The 25262-nt window shown below is 51.7% G+C and overlaps 1 protein-coding gene across 2 annotated transcripts in view; it reads right to left on the bottom strand.

Moving 5' to 3' along the window:
- hdac5 (histone deacetylase 5) overlaps positions 1-25262 on the bottom strand; it is a 62136-nt gene that overhangs the window by 17996 nt on the left and 18878 nt on the right. The window contains exons 1-6 of one of the 2 annotated variants that reach the window (XM_036552262.1): positions 23118-23791; positions 5968-6239; positions 5298-5442; positions 4757-4862; positions 4257-4390; positions 969-1100 (exon numbers count right to left, since the gene is read on the bottom strand). In XM_036552262.1, coding sequence (XP_036408155.1) covers positions 969-1100; positions 4257-4390; positions 4757-4862; positions 5298-5442; positions 5968-6239; positions 23118-23268 — 940 coding nt within the window. In that variant the 5' untranslated portion in view covers positions 23269-23791. Of the gene's footprint in view, positions 1-968; positions 1101-4256; positions 4391-4756; positions 4863-5297; positions 5443-5967; positions 6240-23117; positions 23792-25262 lie in introns of those variants that run through there. The other variant, XM_036552263.1, reaches the window with a different exon arrangement.

Below are 25262 nucleotides of genomic sequence, written 5' to 3'. Positions count from 1 at the left end.
CCTCAGGGCGGAGGATGCTTATCTGCGAGCCTACTGGGACGGCAAGGTCTGGGGAAAGCGGGAAGGGCTACACGTGTGAGATGGACTCCACGTTTCTATGGGAAACAGCATTTCCGTCCACAAGGAGGGAACAGGGTGACTGTGCCTTCCAGCTTACAGACCCGCTTTTCTAAAAGCCCCCAACCCCCCACCCCCCACCTCCTATGGAGCTTACTAGGCTAATCCACACAGGCCCGAGTGTAAACCACATGCCTATTAGCTTCGGCCCTGGGGAAACGCAGTCAACCCCCACCCCCCGAGGATGAGCCATTCTAGCAGGTCACTGATAGGTCTATTTTTAGACAAAACCCCTCTGCTTTCATTAGGAAATGAAAGAGAGAAACAATGACATCATTCCACACTGGGGCTTTGATGCGTCTGAGTCTCTGTAGCCTCGCGGCACCTGGCCTGATATGGGCTAACACACAGATCCATGCAGCTCCATGCAGACAGATTTAAAGTGTGTACTCTACACCTGCGCATGGACATGTCTATGCATCAGGGCATTATGGGGGACACTGACATAGCTACGCTGTTGATAAACTACACCACATGTCAAACTGCTTTATTATATGTAAGCACAGCTCTGAATGGCTACAAGCTAGTATAGTAGCAAGAGTGCTGCGATGCATGCCTGTGTTATTTAGTGCAATCTATTTACTCCCTGTCTCACGCAATGGTTTGGTCAGCACATACAGAAACTACATTTGTCTAACCTGGAAGCTGAATCTTTTTCTGGAATGTTCCGGGGAAGAGAAGAAGAGTTTTTGACTGAGCCTGGATAAGAGTTTATCCCCAGAGTTTCCATGGTGTGAGGATGCATGGCATACTGGTACTTGGCCTGGCCAGGACTCTAGCCCATCACCGGGAAAGTGCTCCAGAGAAGGCAGAGGCACCCATGGAGGGTGCGCTCTGGACCCCCAGCTCACCTGTGATCTCGATGGCTCTCTTCTTGAAGGTGCTGATCACCGTGCCGTCCTTCCGCCTCAGCAGCGGGCTGCTCCGCCTCTCTGCCACCTTCTGTTTTAAGCGGGAGCGCACCTTCAGGTTGGGCTCAGAGGCTGGGAGGACGGAGACGGAGAGAGGGAGGGTAAGGAGCTGCTTCCCACTCTATGGGGTGTCACCGGCCTTTCAGACCTCAGCACCGCTGATCCCTGTCCAGATGATTCTGTCTGGACAGAATCGCTGACAGAAACCAATAGGAGGACACACTGTCATTGGAAATTAGAGGCGTATTCAACGGGATATGACCTGATCCAACTGCCATCAGACATCAGCAGCATCTTTAATGAGAGATGATTTGAGGCTACCCAATTTCAGCACATAGCCAAGAGTCAAGAATCAAACCAGGCAAAAGGAGGCCTTCGTCTCTCTTCAATTTTCCTCCATTTGGATAAACAGCCTCCAATTCTAAGGAGGAGGTGGTACATTCTCTGCCCATGGGGGAATGCTGTACTCAGGTGATCGGTTTTATGATACAGGCAGTGGATGAGGAAATAAACAGGCTTTGACTTGAAACTTTGAAAATTACCACCCAGCCAGTTCTGCGTTAAGACCTCTCGCGGGGCCAGTTTTAAACCTCCAACTAACAGATGTGATCGACAGGCAGTGTTGTTGAAATGCGAAACTACAATTGGCGGGAGACAACCCCGGGGACGCCGAGGAGAGAAGGGGGCGGCGTAAGCGCCGACCGCCGAACGGCCCGGCACAAGCCCCGAACAGATCACCACTGGCATCGATCCGCGCTTCACGGAAAAGGCCACGGCCGTCGCGCGAGCATCCGAGAGCCGCCATTTAATGGAGACGTTATTGAGCTGATGGCCAACGGGTCGGCGTCAGCACCGTGGATAGCGCCGACTGGCCCCGTGTCCCGTACGAAGAGTCACACAGAGACGCACAACTCAACACCCACCAAACAGATGCGTGTTCAGCAGCCCCGAGGCTGCTAAATGAGTAGGCTGTTTATTACAATGAAACATCTCCCTTATTTGTACAGAAACTCTCTATTTTCTGTGTTGACAGTCCAAACGGCAAAGTGAATTAAAATGAACAAAAGATTAAATTAGCATAAAAACACTTCCAAACAATTAGCCAATTACACAAAAGCTTTGGCTTAATATGAGATGATTAGCGGCAGTTTGCATATTAGCTAGCCAATGTGGAATGGAGAAGACTTTATATTAATGCAATTAATTTCTCTTATATAAGTTTAATTTTATTAAGAAAACCAGGCTGAACAGTGTGTGTGGGAGTGGGTCGGACCACCTAATCCAAGAGCCAGTCACAACATAGAATAAACTCAGCTATGTCTGCAGAGAGACATGCACACGCACAAGCACGCGCATTTACACACGCACACACACACACGCACGCACACACAGATGCGCACACACACACACACACACACACACTCAAAACTGGATCACCCAGTGAGCACTTGGCGATTCTGTTCAGAAATGCAAGTATGTCTAATTTGAGCAGATACAATACTGCTTTCAATGAATCCTTTTACCTTATTCAACAATGACACAAGCAGCAGCATTTTTGTTGTCGGACCTTCCTTACTCACAGAGTTCAAGTAAGAGTACCAAGCTGCGGTAGACAACTAAAGTAGCGCTGGTTTTAATACCTGCAATGTGCAAATAAAGTATAAGGATTCATTGACAGTCTTGTAATGCATCCTTCTTCTTATCCTTGAGTGATTAGTGACAGTTCAGGGAATAGCACTCTTGGGGAGCACCAACCAAATTGGAGAGTGCTGTGCAAAAGGCCCTCTTTAAATTATGCAAGTATATATACATTGGAAGGACAGGGCTTTAAAGTAAATCTGTCCTACATGTTTACTCAGTATAATAAAATACAACACAAAATGGATTTATGATGCAGCTTAGACCTGTGAGGCATATCTCGAGCCTGAGACCAAAATGCAAGCGCACAGAAGAATCTCTAAAGCTGTGAATTAAAAATGATAATGGTCACTGCTCAGGTTGCCTAGAGCTTCCTCGTCTCACTGCTCTCAGGTACCGGTCAGTGATTCGCCAGGCACCTGTGAGTGGCTCGGATGACGTTAGCGGAACGGCATCTATCCTCCAACTGGTGCCCACAATGCTGTGGTGCACCGTGTGACTTGCGGTGCGAAAATAGCTGCTGGCTGCGTACAAATGTATCAGCGGTGCGCATTTGTCTCAATTCAGTGCTCCTGCGTGACTGCAGAGGTTGGTGCTGTATGTCTAATAAGCAATTGGTGTTAAAATAAAAAAAGGAGAGCGCAGTGTGTAAGAGAGCGTATGGCATGAAAGGAGAGGAGAGGTGGGGATAGGGAGACACAGGAGAGGAAGGAGAGGGAGGAGAGACTGCAGGTGACGTCACAGCCGAGGGGAGGCTGGAAGGAGCGCGGCTACCCACTCCTGTGCTCCTGCGCGGCGCGGTGACTCACGCTGAGTCAAACCTGCGCCACGACAGCCGGATCAGCGGCCCCATCTCCCTCCGTCCCTTTCATATCCTCCCACACATCCTTCCATCTCCCTCACATCTCCCCCTGCATCCCTCCGTCCCTCACCGCTCCGTCTCCCTCCGCGGGAGCTCTGGCTTCTGAGGTGTGTGCGCTCACATGCACACGGCATACAGACACCCACAGGTAGAGAGTGATACTACTGAGTACACATTCAGTGAAAGCGTTGTTGTGCAGTGGCCTACTGCTGATAGGTAGGGTGGGCAATCCTGTGTACTACTGCATCATCAATACTACAGTAAAAAGGGCTGAGCTGAGCATGAGAGAGGAAGAGATAGAACACTAACACACACTAACACACATATACACTATACACACATATACTGACAAACATATACATGCAGTACAGTCATCCACTAACTGCACAGACACTGACTACATTACAAATAGAGTGCATTATGCTGCTCTGGAAAACACACAGAACTCACAAGTATCTGCTGCCTGTTAAACACGGCAGTCCACACAAGCAGCTTGCCTTTCTGACCACTCCTTTCCCATAATGCCTTGCAGCGTCTGACTATGCTTCACTCAGACCGAAGGAGAAAAAAGTCTGAGAGCCCTGCACTCCTTCTGGGTTTGGATTTGCCCATTGCATTCCTCTCATCTCAGCAACGTCTCCTACCCACAATGCAGCCCGACATGCAAGTCACACCCTTGCAGTGAAGGTTGTGTAGAGGGCAGAAAGTGGCCGGGCCTGTGGGCTCACCTGTCTTGCGGAGGGGGAAGTCATCCTTGCCGTCGTAAGCGCCCAGCAGGGGGGGCAGTTTGTAGGAGGGGGGTGTCCCGGGAGTGTTGCTTTGTGGAGGAGAGCTCTGGTCCAGAGAGGTGTGGTGAGCGCCCCTGGAGAGCCAAAACGGACTACTATTACCTGCACTGTCGTAAGAATGATCCAAAACTCCATTCATGAAATACAGAGCCGTGCAACACACTGCATTATCCAGCATGCAGGTCCATTCATCACATTAACAATGTAGCGCTTGCCGGAGTTCAGGACTGGGGCCTTTACTTTCTTTGAATGGATCTAAAACATGGCAGATGGCCAGTCTAAATCAATGCCCCTGAGTCAATGAACGGGAAGTTTTACTGTAGAGAAGCTGAAAGAAACTCAGTAGACTGGTAAAGCTCGCAGTAATTCACAGCAGAACAGTGGCTGAATGCATTATCATCCCCACACCCTTTCACTGCCGCTTAAAAACCCCCACAAACCAGCATTTCTGAGGGAAGGAATGGTTCAGTCCGCCGGAGGACGGCTCTTTTTTGCTGCGGAGAAACTCCTGGAGCTTTAACTTCACTTCTGTGCTAGCTATCGCACCTGCCAGGATACACAGACAGACAGACAGACAGACAGAAAGACCGGCATACAGTGTGTGAGAGAAACAGCCAAATTTCACTCAAGCGATGCTGAATTTATGAGAATGTTCTCCTTTCATACTATTCAAGGTCAAGGGGTACAGAGCAAAATCAAAACCCTTTTCATTTGAAGTAAATGAAAAATAAAAATAATTTTAACTTAGTATTAAAAAGTATTTTCTGATATTTTTTCATACTTTTTCAGAAATTGAAATGAAATATCCTAGTGAAAAAAACTAACGTTTTATAACATTTTATTCTTTTTTTTTTTTGCAGTGTAAGGGTGTGGTCTTGGCTATATGACAATACTGAAAATGACAGTGCCTATGCCTATGCCTATGCCTATCCTATGTGATGTGTGTGTTCTATGAGACAGCGTGTGGCGTGAGGCTCTCACTCTCTTTGCCTTTCTCCTTGTTCCTCAGCATGATGAGCTGCTGCTCCAGCCGCTGCTTCTCCAGCTCCTCGTGTCTCTGCTGTTCCAGCTTCCTCTTCTGCTCCAGCTCCTGCTGCCGCTTGGCCGCCAGGATCTCCTGCTGCTGCTGCGGGGCACAGATCACATGGGGGGGGGGCTCTCAAATGGTACGCCCCTCTCCACCGGGCTCACCCGCCTACAAGACTCACCCCGCCTACCAGGTGGCCGCGTTGAGGGAGGCTTACCGCGCTTTCCACGTGGTCTCATTTCTCACACGTCTTGCAATCTATCATTACATGCGTATTTCCCAGGGGACACTGAGGTGGAAGGCTCCTGCTCATAGTTAGCAGCAGTCCCCTACATGGTACCCAAACACACTACCCTGGAATGCAGAATCTGGTGCTCTAGCTACGGCCCTCCCATTAATCCTTCAGATTTAGAACTTGCACCTGCGTGGCTGAATAAAAAGAGAGCCCCAGCTACTCTCTGCTTTGGCAGGAAGCCATTTCTCGCCTCTGGCGCCAACACCTCCGTGCCAGCTTGGGGTGCGTGTGGAGAAACCCTCTGTTTAAAGGGGCCCCCGGAAGCGGCAGGGTTGTCCCTGCCGCCCCCCCGCCCCCTCCCCTCCCCGCCCCATGAGCACGGCGCCCACCTTGAGGTGCTCCTGCAGCTGCACCTCGTGCTGGCGCGTGAGGACCTCGTGCTGCTTCTGGAACTCGGCGAAGAGCAGCTGCTTCTGCAGCTCCTGCTGCTGCTTGAGGAGCAGCAGCTCCTGCTGCAGCTGCTGCTCACGCAGGGCCGTGTCGATGAGCCGGGGGTCGGCCCGCAGGTCCACGGGCCCGCCCCCGCCCCCGCTCCCGCCCCCCTGCTCGCCCCCGCCGCCCGGGCTCTGCATGCCCACCGGGAGAGACGTCTTCACCTCCACTGCAGAGAGAGAGGGGGAGAGAGAGAGAGAGAGAGAGAGAGAGAGAGAGAGAGAGAGAGAGGAAGGGGGGAGAGGGGAGAGAGAGCGAGAGAGGGAGAGAAAGAGAGAGAGCGGGGGAGGGGGGGGGAGAAAGAGAAAGAAAGGGAGGGAGGGAGAGAGAGAGAGAGAGAGAGAGAGGGAGAGGGAGAGAGATAGAGAGGGAGAGGGAGAGAGAGAAAGAGTCAATGAACATTCAGCATCAGCTAACCTCCGCCCTCCATAACCTGAACTCAACCCATCGATGAAGGTATGCAAATCTGCTGCCTCGTCTCAGCACCTTTCCCCTCTGTGAAGCGCTGCGTAGGGTGGACACCTACCAGCGGCTGCCCACTCCGGGCAGCTGATCGTTAGCCCACATGGAGCTGCGAGAGCCACAGCGAAGAGGGAGAGCAAAACAAAAACAGCAGCCCTGCCACTACAGACGGCCTGGCTTGTTTTGTAATGCCAGCTGACCTTCACACAACTTTACAAAGACTCATTGAAAAAAGGAAAAGGTCAAAGTTTTTTTTTTTTTTGCTGAGTAACTTCCTTTGACAAAAATATGACATTTAAAGCATGACTAAAACAACAGTTCCCAGAGGCGTGTAACAAAGTAATAATCATAAAATACGCAGGGCCACACTGTCTGCGCATGACTAGGAGCAACAGATCTCACAAAAAGTGCCTTCTCAAATCAAATCATATGCCTAGAATTATGCTGAAATTATGTTAATTGCTCTGTGATAACACTGGTGGAATTTTATGTGTGCTGCACAAAATCCCTCTCTATTGCACATTGTATTTTCAGAATCAGACTGGTTTTCATATTTGTGGACACCTACTCCAATGGTGTTCACTTCCTTTGTCCCACTAAGTTGTGTAAGACATGTGTCATCATTACCAAACAAGCATGTAGGTGATGGAGTTTGAGGGTGTGTGTGTTAGTCTATAGGGATGACAGAGAGGATGGCTGCAGTATACGTGCAGTATAACAGTAGTGAGAGAACAGGGATGTTTATTAGATTACACTACATTTTGCTAAGCAGACAAGCCCTGTTCCTCACCATTATGCCACACCAGCACGTGTGTGTGTGTGTGTGTGTGTGTGTGTGTGTGTGTGTGTGTGTGTGTGTGTGTGTGTGTGGTGTGTGTGTGTGTGTGTGTCTGTCTGTACGCCTGTGTGTCAATGTAAAGCAATAGTGTGTGAATGCATGTCTATGCGTGTAATCCAGTTAAATATACAGTATTGGGCCGTACTAGTGTGCAATTTCCAATGCGTGACATGAATGCATTCTTGTGTTTATATATACTCTCAAGCTATGTATATGTACATAGCTGAGGAGAACATAAGTGTGTGTTTGCGTATTACACAAAAATGGATAAGCGTATGTAAACGCTTGTTAATAGTGCAATAGTGAGCAAGTGCTCATCTGTACCTGTTATACAATATGTCCGCAAGTGCATGTTTACTCACGGTCAGGTCCTGTGAATCCATCGGCTCCCTGGGGCCTCAGCCATTACTGAGCCAGAGTGCCAGTCACTGGGCCCCTGTAACAGCGACGAGGGGCTATGGATACAGAGGGCAGGCGCTTACATAACCCAGTGGCAACGCGCCCCTGCCAGGGAGGGCGGAATGCAAAAGGCCAGCCAAGCACAGGCTTTTCTCTGGAATTCGGTCTGATGCAGCAGCTATTGCGGGGCTTTGATGAGGTAAGAGAGAGCACGTAAAGGCCGCCTGTTTGCTGTGTGTGTGTGTATGTGTGTGTGTGTGTGTTTGTGTATGCGTGTGTGTGTGTATGCGCTAAAGGAGCACAGACCTTCTTAACAGTCACCCTCCTCCATTCCTCCACAGGCCCCTATTGGACTGAAGGAGACATGGTCCAAGGTCTACTGTACTCAGATCAGTGTAGCCTCCACTTTAGAGCCTGGAAGTGGAAAATGGAGTATTCACACTGACCACAGACCACCCCAGCCCCTGCACCCCTCTTCTCTCTGTTTCCTCGCCGTATCTTCTCCATCAAAAGGATGGGGGGGGGGGTGATCACGCGCTCCAGGTGAGCACGGCGGAGGCAGGGAGGCAGGGAATGCCACCGCACATGATTAACGACCGCTGTGTGCTTACCGAGCGAAATGTCACGAGGGGGCCTTCGTCAAAATGGATGGTTGGGGAGCAAAATAAACACTTGCATCGGTACTTTTGTTTCGCGACTTTTTTTTTTCCCGGTCTCCAGGCATCAGCACTATCTGGAAAGTGTGTCCTTAACTCACCAAACATCAAAGGAGGAAAGAAAAACGAACTCAAAAATAAGCCCCACTACAATGGAAGAGACACTGAGCGCTCTCCTTGAGCACCTCGTGCTCACAGTCTGAAACAAGTCCCAAACAAGAGAGACTACGTACATGCTGACACGCCACCTCAGGTCCGGAGGCTCCGAGGCCTTCTCTGTCTGAAGTTTCTGTTGTGGTGAGTAGAGTTTACTGACAAGGTAATAATCCTATCGTTTTATTGCAGGCGGCGGAAGCCTTTGGCTTACTGCTAATGAGATTGTTCTCTTTTATCGGCGTCTAACTATAACACCACCCCTCCCCCCCCCAGGTGACTGCGAGGGTCATTTCGCGTGTCAAGCGCTGACGTCAGAAAGCCCTCGCTCACCGGTCAGTGCGGTGTTTATGGAGCTCGGCCGCCAAATTAGCTTAACACCGATTCCTCAAGACACCTCAAACAAGACAAAGCCACCATTTGTATTCATATCCCTTCACCGGCCTCCGATCTGTTACACGATGGCATGTAAACAACATTATCTCGGGTTGCTAGGCTATTCTTTTCAGCAGCGGCAGATGAAGCGGTTTTAAGGGATACTCCGTAAACAACGTTCTCAATGAAAAGGGAGCTGGGTGCCTGTGTACTTTTAAAGGACCCATTCCTTGCTGTCCCTACGTGACGAGAACACCATGACACTTTGGACCTGTGGTGGCACTCGGAAAGCTCCCACTAAATATTGACTGACTAAAAGCAAAACACTGGATGCAGCTTGAAAACAATGCATACATAAAGCGCAGGAATCATTGTGTATTTCTGTGTGGGCGTAACGCCTATGCTGGAAAAAAACCTGCAAATGAATCAAACAAAAGCACTCTCTTAGGTAACATGGGGAGGTGTTGGATCACTACACATATGGGGATGAGGGGAAAAATTAGGGAAGAAAAGGAAGAACAAACAGGAGCCCACTTTGCCCCTGAGGCCAAAATTATTTTTTATTAGAAAAAAAAAATGTTCAGAAGTAAAACATATAGCGATATACATGTTTCCTAATTTACACGCAAAATGGCAAAAGCTATAAATGACTAATCAGTTCCATTCAATAAAGCGGGGGAAGGGAGAGCCGGTTCTGTGTTTGAAGTAAAGCTCTCGGTATGTGATTAGCGGAGACGTGGTCCAGGATTGGGCCGCGGCCTCTTGGAGACGAGGTCAAGGGTATTTCCGGGCCCCGCAGGAACTAAACGCAGCGAGGAAATCCAATTAGGATATTGTGACAAGCCAAACTAAACGAGGCACGGTTTCACTGTGCAGGGGACGGAGGGCTTCTGCAGCTTCTGTGACATCACCCTTTCACGGAAAGTTCAAGCCGCCATTCTGCGCAGAGGAAAGGGGATAAGAGACGATCGCTAAAAGCTAAAACTAGCTCCGTCGGGCACTGCAGCTTGCTTCGGGCATGGCTCCTCCGATTCACGCACGCTGCAAGAAATCGCAACATCCCAACCCACCGAAACGGGCTCTGCGGAGCGGAGATGGCCATGGGTAACATGGCGACATCGTTCCTTGGCGGCAGCGGCGTTCCTGTGTGCGAATGCACCAGCTCAAGCAAGCAGCGTTCCCCGCCCAACACTGACCCAGTAAACACAGAGACTGAGAGAGGAGAGAGGTACCTGCTCATCAAACATACATACAGGCATTACATAAGCCTTACTCGCATGGGGGCTCCAGGCAGAGGGAGATGGAGGGAGGACGGAGAGCAAGAGTGAAAGACAGAGAGAGAGAGAGAGAGAGAGAGAGAGAGAGAGAGAGAGAGAGAGAGAGAGAGAGAGAGAGAGAGAGAGAGAGAGGATCTGCTGCCCAACTAGGACAGGCCTCGGCTTGATCACCAGGAGAGAAGACACCATGGAGGAGGTCTGGGGAGAGGTTGGCACGCTCAAATTCACTCATCAGATTATATCTTACTCCACAGATTACTGTAATCGGCTGGAAAAGTGGGACTAAAAATAGCTCTCTCTCTCTCTGTCTCTCTCTCTCTCTCTCTCTCTCTCTCCCCCCGTCACTCCATGGCAGCTGTCGGCATTAAAGTCAGGGCATGTGCGTGTGTGTGTGTGTGCGCGCGTGTGTGTGTGTGTGTGTATCTGAGTGTCTTTATGCGTGCCAGTGTGTCCTGACTGTGTGCGTGTGCTTGCTCGTCAGTATGCACACCTCCACCGAATACATCAGGTACACTTATCTTGCATTAAAAAAGGATGCTATTGACATCAGGAAATTACGAGATGGAAGACAACTGACCACAGAATAAAGGTGAAGAAAGGCGAAAAATGAGAGACCGGATGAAGAGCAGACGTATAGGAACGCAGAAGAGCGTGTGTGTGTGTGAGTTAGGATGCCAGTGTTCACTCTGCACGGCAGCAGCCGTGAGATTGGCCAGCCCCTTTTTCCTCCTTGACCGCCCATGCGTGTGGACGCAGTCACAGTGTTGTCATTTCTGCTGCGCACCCTCATGGAAGCACCCCAGACGTGTCTGCCCAGCCGCTCCCCGAACCTTCGGCCGCGCCGCTGCCGTACCCAGCCTCGGATCAGCGGTGGGCGGTGTCAGTGTGTCTGTGTGCGGGAAACTGGGTTAGGAGTAACGCAGGCCCTGGAGCCACACAGGGCCACACACACACTGCGCCGCTCAGCCGTGCATCTCCCTGCCTGCTGCAGACGTCTTCAGACAGGGCCTTCCGCAGCTTCCACTGTAACCCTGTCCATGCCTTGGCTGTGGATGCACAGAAGCTGCATGGAATACGCTACATGCGACGGAGCTGGAGCAGACTCAGTCCCTGCACTGCATGTGATAACGCTGGAGCAGACTCAGTCCCCGCACTGCATGTGATAACGCTGGAGCAGACTCAGTCCCTGCACTGCATGTGATAACGCTGGAGCAGACTCAGTCCCTGCACTACATGTGATAACGCTGGAGCAGACTCAGTCCCTGCACTGCATGTGATAACGCTGGAGCAGACTCAGTCCCTGCACTGCATGTGATAACGCTGGAGCAGACTCAGTCCCTGCACTGCATGTGATAACGCTGGAGCAGACTCAGTCCCTGCACTGCATGTGATAACGCTGGAGCAGACTCAGTCCCCGCACTACATGTGATAACGCTGGAGCAGACTCAGTCCCTGCACTACATGTGATAACGCTGGAGCAGACTCAGTCCCTGCACTACATGCGATAACGCTGGAGCAGACTCAGTCCCTGCACTACATGTGATAACGCTGGAGCAGACTCAGTCCCTGACCATACATGACTGCAGTATCAAGATCATTCTTAAAATGCAGTAAAGTGGCTGGCGATTAATACTGTCCCGCTATTCAAGCTGTAGTACAGTCAGAGCTGCAACAGCAGAGAAATCACTGTGGAGTAGCAGTGATAGACCTGAGCTTGTAACCGGAGAGCTGCAGACCGCAGGACAGTAACGCAGAACGCTGTTGCATAGTAAGGCAGTTCACCTGAACTGACTGTATGAAAAACCTCCCAGTAAGCATAAACAGATTGTGTGTCATAACGTAAGATCCGCACGTCCCTGGATGCCCTGGTTAAGACCATCTAAAATGAAAATACCGTACCTCTGCGTCTTATTTTAGGCTTAATACAATGCGTGCGCGCCCACGTACACATACATATATGTACTCTTGCATGACCTCCCGGAAACTGGACTCAAAGGTCAGACATGTTTCATTATTAGCATATTAGCATATCATTGCTGAATGTGTTAACTAACGGGAACTGTGCTTGTCAGAGAGACCTTTACCTGCCACTGCCTGTTTGTGTGCAGATGGAAAGATATACAGTGACACGCCCCTCACACACATACACACACACAAGGGCGGTCAGAAAAACACACACCCACCCCAACACAACGGCGCAAACACACATCAGGAAGTGATGAGCCAGCTGCATGTATCTAGGGACTATGGGTAAGCGGGGGAGTGGTGGTGGTGGTGGGGGGGGGGGTGTAATGCTTGATGGTGATTAAAAACAAGGGAATTAGAAGCCTGGAGTTCAGTTTAATCACTGAATGGAGTGGACAGGGAGAGAGCAGGCTAAGAAGCTTGTGCATATGACCCCAGGAGCTCTCCTGAAACCAGCCCTGCTGCAGCCAGTTGTAGCCGGCCACTCACTGCTGTGGGGAGTGGGGCACAACACCCCCCTGTCACTTCTGATCACAGCCTCACAGAGCCCAATCACAAAGACTACATTTCCCAGAGGCCCCACAGGCCTGGCCCTTGTCGCACTGATGGACAGTGCAGGACAGAGACAAGCGGTGAAATGACAGGAGCTGAAGGGAGAAATGAGGCAGGGGGAAGTGGGACAGCATCTCAGCTCAAGGTTACAATACAGCAGTCCATAAAAAAAGGACATTAAAGGTCTGAGGTGTGGGAAGGGTACAGCAGAAACCTGCAGCACCCTCCCCTGGTTTTCCTCCCTGGGATCTCCACCTGCCTTATTCCCCAACCTGCACGAAGACAAGAGGATTGGGAAGATGGTGCCGTCCCCAAACATGAATGGACTTATCACTTAAGGCACAGCGCCACGTGTGCCCATTCACAAGTTCGGCAAGGGCAACACTGATCTCCAGGGGAGATGGGACAGTGTGGGACGTGCCTCCCCCACACTGTGTGGGACAGGTTGGACACCTGTTAATAATCAATCCCCTTCTGACAGTGGACACGGCTGCTCAGCAAAACGAAGACAAAGCTCCCCACTATGCCACTACAGCGGGAGCAGAGGAATGGCCATGTTTCCAGGCGAGCGCGTATCAAACGATGACATGACCCATAGGGTCCAGCCACCAGGAGGCCTGCAGAGCGCCATCACCCAGGGGAAGAATTCCAAAATCCAAGAATTCCAAAATCCCAACATCTGCAGTCAACAGTGGCAACCACAGTTCCCTTTCAACACACGCCTAGATATTACTTAATTTCCCATTTCATACAGATAAGAACCAATCAGACAGAAAAAAATTGTGAAAATGTCAATGTCTCTCCTCTGAACAGAAGTTCTCGATTTTCCCCAGTTCCAGTGTTTTCTTTTTTTTCCTACCCTTCTTTTTTTGTCCGTTTTGCAGAAAGCTCGGCTGACGTCATGGTTATTTTCTTCAGCAGTGCTACACCAGCTACGCTTCAGAGAGAAGAGAAGGGGAGGGGGGGTGGAAGAAAAGCATGAATATTGCTTTCCAGAAATAGCACACAGCGACATGCTCCGAGCTCTCTGCTCGTTAGCGGCGCGCGGGGCGAGGGAGAGCGGTGCGAGGGGGAACGCTTCCGTCGCCCGGGATGCAGAGGTGCTCAGGTACTGAGCGCCGGGCGGTATTTTCAGCAGCCTGAGGCCGAGGAAAGACCATGGACAGCCCCGTGATTTACGACCCGCACCCAACTGCGTCAGCCTGCCTCCTGTTTAGTGGTAGATCCTTATGCCGGGAAAACAAAAACCAGCAGGCCTTTGGTGCAAGAGCCCGTATATTTGTGTGTGTGTGTGTGTGTGTGTTGGAGGGGGGGGGGGGGGGGGGGGTGTCCTTAGAGGGGAGACTTGGGACACCAGACTGCTCTGAGGCAGCTACTTCTTAGGGCCTCATGTGTCTCAGCATTGTCCCTCTCTATGTGTATCATTCATAGGACAGCAGATTCTTGTGATAGCAAACTCTACAAAATGCAAAAATATTGGTGTTGGTGCACAGTTGCGATGAACAAAGTGGAGAAATTCCCTGAGAACAATCACTCGCTCCCCAATTCTGGCCTTCATTACACCGTTCGCGGGCTGTCCTGCCAAGCCTAGTGGAAGCTTCATCATTAGCACTGACTGAGAATGTGCCAGCCAGTCGTCAAACGGGGCCTCGCTCAGCTCCCCAATGGCCCTCTGCTGGCAGTAAACACAGGCTGCCCCCGACCCGCTCCGCTCGAACGCTCCGTACTCGGCTCACCCCCTCCCCGACGCCACCCTGGACGGACAAAACGGTGACAGTTCCTCCCCAACCGCCCGGGGGTGGGGTTGAGTTGCCCTGCCCCTGGCCGGCATTCATCAACCTGCGTTCTGCTGCGTCCGCGGGAGGTGAGATTCCAAAAAATGCACAGCGTAAACAATCTGACGATAAAATATTAACACTAATACTGGCCTGAGTGCCTGCCGCTGTTTATGTGTTCTATAAATGTTCCGTCATTGACGTCAGGGGCTCGCATGAGGGGAATGTTGTTTTCTCTCTGAGACTGGGTAAACTTCTCTGCGTGGTGCGGAATTCATTTCGCTGCGTTTTTTTAGGAAAGGGGGTTGCCAGAATATATCCCAGATCAAACAGAAAAACGCTGCTGGCAAAACTCCCAATCCGGGCTCAGAGATGTATTCTATAAATAACGTTATACACACCTTATTTGGAATTATATTTATTAATGTCAAAAATAAAACCTTTAATCTCTAAAGTGAATACATTAATCTCAAAGAAGATTAAACTACGCTGGGCCTGGCGGTTTTTTTTTTTTTAAACTTTAATAAAGCTTCTGCTGTTTTGGGGTTCTGATTTTTGAGCTGCCGTGTACCAAGTGCCCCGATAAATCTTTTATTTCTTATGTTAATGTGGAGAAATTATTAAAATCCTTACAAATCTTAAATCCGTGGAGAGATGCAATGAATTTGTGATATCAAATAAATAATCCCATTGGTGATCTTGTCATTTTACACTGTACAGCCAGTAAAACAGTGTATTCTTCTCCTCACACAAGCAAAGCCAGTTTCAGACATAAAAAAAGAAACTGCAGAAAAACAAGCTGAAAATTTTTGACTCAATGAGTTCATGAATCACGCACTTCACTTTCAACGCCACCGAATGCCAGGTCTAGTACCATTTCAAAACAAGCCCACACTCAAGCATACTCATTTGCAGTCAACGCTGTGGGTCCTAATATCACTGCGAGATGCTTAGTGGAACTTGTCTGTATGGGTGTCAAGTGGATGACCCTGCAGAAGGGTATTTGGAGGACATCGAGCACAACAGAAGCCCCCCTGTAGGAGCCCCTGCCTAAGCCCTCTGCCTCATCCCAAGGGCCCCTTCAGGATTCACATAACTTTATTTGTCAGAGACAAAAATAACGGCAGCCTTTAATGAAGTCGGACATTCTCCCAAGCCAAAATAGAAGCCTGTGGTCTCTTCCTCGCCACAGAAGCACGGACAGCCGTGGGATTTCGAGCTGACGATTGGACCTTTTCGGGGCTTTCGCCCGGGTCCAGGGCTGGAGACTACAGGGCTGAGGAGGACCACATCAGGGCGCTGGCGGGCAGCTGACGTGTGCACAGATCACCATTTAGGTTACCTGGGGGAACGGGGGGGAGGGGGGGGCAGCTTTGGTACGGGCAGGCGAAAAAGAGAACGCCTTTCGGGTTTCACAGCTGCAGGCTGGCATTAAAGCCGACGTCATTCTCTGCAACGTTCCATTTGTCAAAATGTCAGGCGCACACGCGTGGGCGTGCTTCTACATGCACGCGGCCATAAAGGCGTGCCCTTATCGGTCTGGCTCCACTTAAAGGTTGCACTTTAAACAAAGGAAGCCAAGGCCAGGTCTGAGGCTGAGGCCTACCCCGCCGCCTGTCCTAAGGGAAGGAGTAGCACCGGGCAGCCCCCGCCCCGTGCGAGGCGTCCCCGCCGGTGACAGTTTCAGCACAGGCCGATTAATCAATAGTCAAAGCGCAGCAGCCGGGGCGCGCCTGCACCCCCCCCTCACCCCCCCACCTTTCCATTCGGCCCGCCGCAGAGGACGGCGCACGGCTAACGAGAGCCTGGGGACGGACGCCAGGGCCCGGCTCCCGTGGTGTCAGCCTGGATGAATGTGCCGGAGCTTTGCTTCTCCTCCTGGGATGCCTTCGGAAAGGGATTCCTGCTCCCCATCTCCCCTTTCCACCACTAAACCCCCCCACCCCACACACACCACTTTACATTACATTACATTACATTACTGGCATTTAGTAGACGCTCTTATCCAGAGTTACTTACGTCGGTTACAGTTTTTTTACAATAATATCCATTTATACAGCTGGATATTTACAGAGGCAGTTGTGGGTTAAGTGCCTTGCCCAGGGGTACAACAGCAGTGCCCCAGCAAATCGAACTGGCAACCTTTTGGTTATGAGCTCCTTAACCACTATGCTATACTGCTGCTGCCTATGCACCAATATGCACTCAAGCAATAAAACATACATAAACAGGGGCCCAACACCATTCGCAGATTCGGTAACCGTAGCTGTACGAGCTCCCACCAGGCAGCGCTCCCTGCTCACAGCTCTGTTCTTGGCCTGCAGAGCACCATGCCAACCAAGCACGGCGTGTTTGTGTCACATATCGCACACATTTACAGCACCATATCGCATACATACACATTAATCAGTTGTCTGTTGCGTGTTTACATTGTCTTTACACTTAATTGGTGGTTGCTTTGTGTCACGTACAAATCCCCTGTGCACATAAGACTGGATTATCAATACAGCACGGTATTAGCGGATTTCCCCATTAGCGGGGGACGTGTCTGCCGTGACCGGGCGGGCGTCTCCCGCACACGTTCAGACATGCTCAAACATGCCCCCGAGAAGCGCACACACAGACACACACACACAAGCCAAGGGCTCGTTAAGTTGCTATTCTGTTCACGTGTCCACCTGATGCCCGTACACTCCACTCATCCGTGCGCACAGACCCAACCCATTCACCCGACACGTGATCGAGCGGTTTCTATGAAATAACACCCCCGGTCTCTGAATATAACCCGCCTGGCCGCGATTGCACCGGGCTAATAATAACAAAAATGCATCGACTCCACACGCGGTGTTATTAGCAGCAGCGCGGTATGTTCACAGAACATACAGGCCGCCACTCCCGGCGCATGTCACTTTTTATAGGTGTTGACATTTAGAGTGTCACCTTTCCCACATGATCCCGTACGCATCTCGTGAGCTGGTTTTTTTTTTCTCTCTCTCTCTCTCTGAAGTCTGCTGAAAAGAGATGGGAAAAGATCTAGAGCCAGAGGGCAGTTCTGGAGTAGCGGCCAGTTCCATTCACTGGTAGGAGTCTGACTGATCACTGGGCACGGATGCTGCACGGAACCATGTGACCTGTGCAGCTTCCACCCTACATACTCAGTGACAAATGGTGTTCGCCCACCTCTTCCTGTGGTTAGACCAGCACATTCTGCTCTGACTCCTCTCCATAAGCATGAGACAAGGGCACAGACTGGGCATTCAGGCTGGCATTTAGCAAGCACATCTTCCATCGTTTCTGAAGATGGTCTCTGAGCCCCCCAAAAAACTGCACTCACGCGTCTTGCAGTAGACGGCTTACAGAAGGATCATGCAGTCTTTGCTTAAGGCTGTTCACTGACTTTTCATAAGCCTCCCTTAAAACTCAATTTCAACCGATACAGACATGAACCCGCAAAACAATGTGTGCGTGTTCTACAGCTGAGATTCAAGGTCACTGAATGCAAGACTGACCTGAAGGCAACCAGTGGTGTCCACATGAACTACAGCCCAAATAATGATAGCCATGATGTCTGATTCAAAGCACACAGGACCTTTGAGAAGACGCAAATATTGGCTCACGCCAATTCATGTTACACAACCGCAGAGCGGCAAATTTGCTCTAATGAGGGTCATTATCCTTCCAATATGAAAGGCCTTCCTTCAGTTTTTCTGAATCCTCTCACTGATATTCAACCACTGCCATCTCTGCTGGGGGCTGTGTATGAGTTTTTTTCCCAGTTAAAAGAAAATCTGGCAAGGAGAATTCCACTCAAGGTGAGGTTTTTGCAAGGCTTGCTGGGACATTCAGGGACACAGGTACAAAGGGACTTGCATGCCCCAATGAAGGCCATTTCTAGACAGGTGGGACTGTGGAAGGGAAAGGGCACACATTCATTCCCGCAGGACTGTCTGGGTGAGAGGTAGAGGTTTAGAGTTTTGAAAAACACTAAAAATATCCTGTCCCTCTGTCCCCCACTCACGACCCCCCATCATGGGACAGGAGGCGGAGCGCGGTTTAGGAATAGCACACCGCTTCGCCCCTCCTGAGACGGGACGCAGGGCAGGCTGGTAAACAGGAGGGGCACGCCATACTTGTTATTGTGCCGACACTAAAATAGCGCTGCTCGACCAAAGGGGGGTGGTGGTGGGGTGGGGGGGGGGGGGCTGCGGGGCTAAAATAAGAGCGCCTTGTTTTAGCAGCCTTTAAAAAAAGCAGATAAATAAAACCATGAATGTTCTCGCTGCCTGGGGTCCCGGTTCCTGGGAGTAAGGGCCCCCCCTCCCAGGATTCCTCCGCCAGCTGCCTATGCCCTCGCCACCGGCGTGCGCTCCGACCGCCTGCTTCACGCACGGCCTCACCTTTTACCGCCATTATTACCGCCTTACCCACAGTGCACCACCCACAACGACTGCAGTTCAGCCGCGCGGCAGCCAGTCCAGCTCACGGGGACGGACAGCGCAGGGGGCGAGTGACACACCTTCGCGCACCCGGAGCTGGACGTGCTCGGAGCCTGAATTTGTACACTACAATAACTACAATGCGGGACGTCCTGAGGGTGCAGCGGGGTGCCACCCTTTGCACGCAGCAGCTGCCCCAGATTAGAGGGCAGGCCCTCGCTCCCATGCGCGTCTGCGCTCAACCGTGCAGATAATTAGAGGGCAGGGAGCGGGCCGGGCAGCTGGAGCTGCTCCCCTCCGGAAGGCCATCCATAACATAAGAGCATGAGAACATCACAGTCACCATCACAGGCCATCCAGCCCGTCTTGGCTTGTCACTCTACCTTACGCCTATAATAACAGCATTACACTGTCTTTACAGCATGCTTTCCACATATTAAAAACAGTAAGGGAATCACAGCATTGAGTATACAATGAATACAAGCAATTGATAAAAAAAACCCCAAAACCGCAGAGAAAGGAAGATCTACACCAGTGCCACAGCTCAGCCAGCAACCCTGGGAGAGCCCTACTGTTTTCAGGCCCCTTAAAAAACCACTAGTACTAAGCATTCATGTTGAACACTCCTTTTCTACAGATTTTGGTGTATGCAGGAGAGATAATTAGTCAGCATCAGTGTGTAGGTCAAACACAATCACACACCATGATTTGTATGGTTATTTGTGCGTCCAGCGATCTTAACCGCCCCCCCATCAGGAGGGACCGCGTGCACGGTCACGTTCGGCTCTTACATCATCAACCAAACGCCCTTCACAAGCTCGCTGCATTCAGTGGTCGGATCAGCATCCCACACTGCAGGTCCACGCGTGTAATCAGCTGACACCATTTTCTGCGGGCACCTCTTGGCTGCACTGAGGCACCATGGGAGAGAAAGCCACATCAACAGCGAAAGGGGCAGATGCAGACTCAAACAAAGGGAGCGACGCCCACACAAAACAGCATGTGACAAAGGCGTCGGTGAAAGCACGCGGCCTCTCCGGTGACGGGGACACAGGGCGCCGCCGACGACCTTGTCCCGACCAGGACCGGTTCTCTTTGACGTCACCTTGGGTAATTTGGCGGGGTGTTGACAAATCGATGTCCGCGGCCGGGCGTTCAAAGCGCAGAGTATCTGATTGTTTTTCGTAGACGCGCCCAGGACGCCGCGAGTGATGGCGGCGGGCTGGAGCCGCGCCAGCGCCCACAGGCTATCCGGCGCACGTCCCCTTCCCACTGTGCCCCAGTAACCTGGCAGAACCGAGCGGCTCAGAGTCAACGTGCCGGAAAATCAGAGAGCGAGATTAATATGCGGTTTGGTGTGGGGGCGTTCCGCGAGAAACGGGCTGGTGAACTGGCACGTCTGGAGTCTCGCACCTTGGACACGCGAACCAAGATGTCACACCAATGGGACGGCTCCGAGCGTCACCTCCGCAGCTCCCCCGCCGACAGAGGATGCCGTCCGATAAAAGTTCCGACAGACGCACTCCGTAAATGCCGACATTGTACAACACTTGGTGTTTTTCTCACTACCTTTGAGCGCAAAGCATATTTAGACTGAAGTATGGTGGAGGCATTCGTGGCCTAGTAAACGCAAAGCCATTTGTTTCATTTCGTTTCCACCAAACTGCTTTCTCGGGTGAGGCTTTGAATCTCCTCTACGCTTGTGGCAGTCTCTGCCTCGCAGACATGGACTGGCCTGTTTTTCACAGCCTTTTGGTGGGGGGTCAGCTACAGCAGCGGGGAGGAACCAGCGACGGCCCCACCCACTTCTGTTCCCCTTCTGTTGGACACCCTGTTGCGAGTCAGAAAAATATCTCTCTGTCGCTCTGTCTCTCTCTCTCTGTCGCTCTGTCGCTCTGTCGCTCTGTCTCTCTGTCTCTCTGTCTCTCTGTCGCTCTGTCGCTCTCGCTGTCTCTCTGTCTCTCTGTCTCTCTCTCTGTCTCTCTGTCTCTCTCTCTGTCTCTCTCTCTCTCTCTCTCTCTCTCTCTCTCTCTCTCTCTGTCGTCCGCCTGTCTGAAACAGCACTCCACTGTGCGGTAAACACAGAGATCCCTGAATAATTCATACGCTATCCTCACCGAGAGGCCCCTCGGCTTGTTTGCGCGCTGCCTTTCGGTCGGTGTGGGGGAGCAGAGGCAGGAAAAATGATCTTGTTAAACACGAAGGCAACTTTGCACTTTCGATGCTATAATGACGATTAGATCCGCTTTCGGTACGGCACGGATGTCTTCCCACTGCAGATGTGCAGAGAGCACGGCTGCGGTGTATGATATCTCTTCTTTGCATGCACATATTTATGCATTTAGAAATTTCTCTTACATGTTTCCCCCATTTCAGTTTTGTCTCTTGCACTGGGGGGGGGGGGTGACTGAGGATGAGAAAAGGTCCTCTAAACTAGCACATGAGCCTTCACATGACAACCCAAGCTGCAGTTTTATGGCTTAGACCAGAATTCTTAACACATGCTTTGTATTATGCAGAAATGTGATGTTTTTTGTCACTGTTATACCTAATTTCTCATGCTTACCCACAAAGTAGCGAATGCAACCGAAGTCCAGGTTATGAGGAACGAACAGAGCGAGGGCAGGCGGTCATCCACTCACTTGCAAATCCGTAATCCCACTAATCCGAAACGGTTCGACTGATCTGTCGCAACCCTTTTCCTGTTACATAAGCGAGGTCCAATTAATCGAAGTGGTCGCATCGGATCAGTGTCCGTTTTTTCCCCGGTGAACTGCCTCCTTGAGTAAATCAAAGGATTCCGACGGCGGTGATCCGACACTCATACCCCCTCTGAGCCTTCGCTGTGAGGCAGCGCCGGTGATCCGCCATCTCCGGTTACCCTACGAGGCTTACGGCGTCCCTCATAATGACCGACAAAAGAGAAATGCACAGAACCCGGCAAACCTGTAGACGTCATCTGTAACAGACGGTCGATCTGCTGTACAACATCTGCCCTGACATGCAAGGCGGTCTATCAACACCCCTGTCACATACAGCAACTTCAATTCACAGTGGAACCTCCTGAATGGTTGCAGTGCATGAGGCGGGATGGGTTATTCTCTTCCAAAAGATGAAGAGCGTTTAAAGCCATTAAGGAAAACACAGGACAGCAGGACGATGAAGTGACGAATACCGAAGACCTCTGTCAGTATCCAGTAGTGCCTCTGTCTGTACAGGTGGAAGAAGACCTTCACTGTGAATGAAACTGTTCTTTGCTGACTTGGGTCTGCGAGAAGCTGCCCTTACGAGGCTTACTAGCTTATAAGGGCTCACATTCCTTCCTTTTCCGATGGGCCATCTTCAATAAACTATTTATACGTCCCGATTGGGAGGTCGCCTCCCTCAAAGCTTTGACAGGCAACAAAGGGCCCCTTTCGTGGATGCTGCCTTTTGTAACTTGCTCATGTTTCAAAATCCAAGCACAAGGCCCCTAACAGGGCTCCTGAGTGTGCCAGCAGCACAGGGACGCTAGCAGACACAACGAGATGCACAAGCAGTCTTCCCCCAACTAAATGTGATCAGTGAAGCAGCACAGGACCGTGGTGCTGCGTGACTGAACAAGACCGACAGTGGCCGATCATAGACTGCCTTGAATTTCAAACCAGCCTTAGCTCACCTGACAGGTGTTTACATAGCAGGGGAAGCACAAATTTACCAGGTTAACCCCACAACGCATGCCTGCTTACTGTGGCAGGAGGGAGGCACAGTGGTTTAAGGAGCCCAGCTTGTGACCTGAAGGCTGCAGGTTCTGCTCCCCAGCTGGGGTGGGCACACTGCTGTAGACTCAGACAAGGCACTTCACCTGAAACGCTTCAGTCAAAACCCCAGCAGCGGAAGCGGATATGCAAAACGTAAGCTACGTCACTAACTCTGATGTGGATAAATCCCCAGCTCTCGTCTCCAGTCTGCACCGAGGCAAACATGTAGCGCTCAGACAGCAACGGTGAGGTACTGCAGCTTGTTGGTTGTTTGGTCAACAAACATGCATAGGGTGCAAACACGACTCGCTTCAAGCCACAAACAGCACCTGTTCCCGGGAAGCACTCCCCTGTCTCTACCTTTCCTGATGGTCTGAACTCTGCCCCCCCCCATCCCCCCACCCCATCCGCCTACTCACCGGTGTTGGGGGCTGCAGGTATCCGGGTCCTGGACAGCAGCTCCAGGGGCTGCTCCCGGCTGGACACCGCGTCCGCGGAGAAGCAGGATTCCGTCTCGTAAATCGTCTGCAACATCGCGCACAGGCCCGGCACGGTGGGCCTCAAAAGCATGCCAGTCCGATTGTGTTCCAGGATGCGGGCAAAAAGAAACCGGGGGTCCACCGATCAGAGAGGGAAAAAAAAACAAAAAAGGGACCGCCGGTAAAACCCGCCTCAGACTGAACAACACAAACACGCCTGAATGAAAAAAAAATGCAGGAGCGCACTCTTCAGAAATTCAGCGAAAACTCTGGATCGCCGGCCGCCATTTGTTTACCTCTGCTGATAAATGGGTGGCTGAGAAAGTAAACTAGGAGGTTCCACGAGCTGCAAAAAGAGGAAACTGGCAGGAACTGTGAGGTGAGCAGAAGTCCTTTGAACACCACTATCATGGATGTGGTGGAGGCAGAGAGGACAGCAGGAAGCGAGAGAGGCTGAGAACTATGCGAAGATCAAAGCAGCTCCGCGGAGAGGTTCGAACGCGCGCTCCTCTCTTTCAGTCCGAGCTCCTCGTTGAGAATCCGCTGCCACGAGGAAGCGGAGGAAGCGTGGGAAGCGCCGGCCGGGCGCGTCGGAATCTCGCGCGACAGGGTCCGAACGCAGGAGCTCCGCGCTCCGTCACCCTCTCCTCGCTTTCCCGGCGCTGCTCGTCATCGCCGAGCCCGGCACCCCCCCGGGCGGCTTCAGAAAAGGCGCAGGCAGGCTGGTTTAAAGGAAAAAAAGATCAAAACAAAACAAAGCGCAGCCTCGCCTGCTTCCGAGAGGACGCGGCTGAGACGTGAGCGAACGGGTAAAACGCTACTCTGGGATCGCAGGCTGCGGGCGAGCCGTCAGCCGTCCCTGCATGAGGGAAGCACAAGTGAGGCGGAGGCAAGGAGGGCAGGCGAGAGAAAGAAAGAGAGAGAGAGCGAGCGAGAGAAACAGAGGGCTGGGTGGACAGCCTTCCCCGGCAGGCTGTGCGACAACAGCACCACGCACCTACCTCCCCAGCCTCCTCCCTCCCTTCACAAACGCAAAACCCGCTTCAGTCGCGATCCCGTCGCGGGGGGGAAGCCGCTTCAGCGCGCAAGGCACGGCTATCTCCACGACAAAAGCGCTCGCTGGTAGCGACCGAGCTGCCGAGGTGTTTCCTGAGATGTAGCTTTGTTACTTTTGCGGCTTTTTTTTTTCGCGTAAGGCCCCCCACCCCTCCCGGTCTTTGAGGGAGCGCAGAGGCGCAAGAGAGAGCCGGAGTTTACAAACAGACTGGGCTGCTCGGCGAGCCGGGGAGGCTGGAAATAGAAGTGGAGCGGCAGGGGAGGGGAGGGGCCTGGCTATAAATAGAGCCTGGGCGCAGGGGAGGGGAGGCTCGTTCATGCAAACAGCGCGGGCCAATCAGACGCGCCGCTCACACAGTAAGGGGGGGGTTAGGCGGGGAGGGGGGGGTGGTAGGCTACTTGCGCGGGAGCCGGAGCCAGGCAGTGCTTGCTGACACACATATCCATGCAGACACACGCGCGGGGTTTGGCGGACCGCCGCGCGCCCAACGCTCCACGCACCGCCACACAGCCACGCACTCCACGCGTGCCTCCGTTACACAAGCGCACCTGTCAGCGCGCCGCGCCGCGCTAACGCAATCGCACGGTGACACCGGTCAGGCCGAGAAGTGGCCGTTCGGGCTACCGCTACAGTCCCTTTACAGAAAGGGCAAGGACACAGTCAGGTGAACAGAGATATACCAAAGGCCTTTTTAACACAAACGCTCATTCCTTGTGGTCTCTTATACCACAATTCCCTTTGTGTTATAATGCTGGATAAAGACGCTATACAATAACAATAGGAGTGCACAACATACAGAATGCACTCCTATGCTAAGACAATCACAAACAAACAAAAAAAAAAAAAAAGAGTCCCCCTCCCAAGGCTTCTCAGACCGGCCCCTCTCCATAGCTCCAGCCCAGTTTTAGACATGCTCCAAGGTCACGCAAGCAGGACTTGACAGGAACCACAAAAGGGCTTTGTTAAATCCTGACTGGTCACACGCCCTTCCGAAACAATAAGGAACGGCTGTAATCCAACGTGGTCCT

Source organism: Megalops cyprinoides, chromosome 19, assembly GCF_013368585.1.
Source record: "Megalops cyprinoides isolate fMegCyp1 chromosome 19, fMegCyp1.pri, whole genome shotgun sequence".
In the NCBI taxonomy this organism is placed as follows: Eukaryota; Metazoa; Chordata; class Actinopteri; order Elopiformes; family Megalopidae; genus Megalops; species Megalops cyprinoides.
This window is presented reverse-complemented; position numbering and strand designations above follow the sequence as displayed.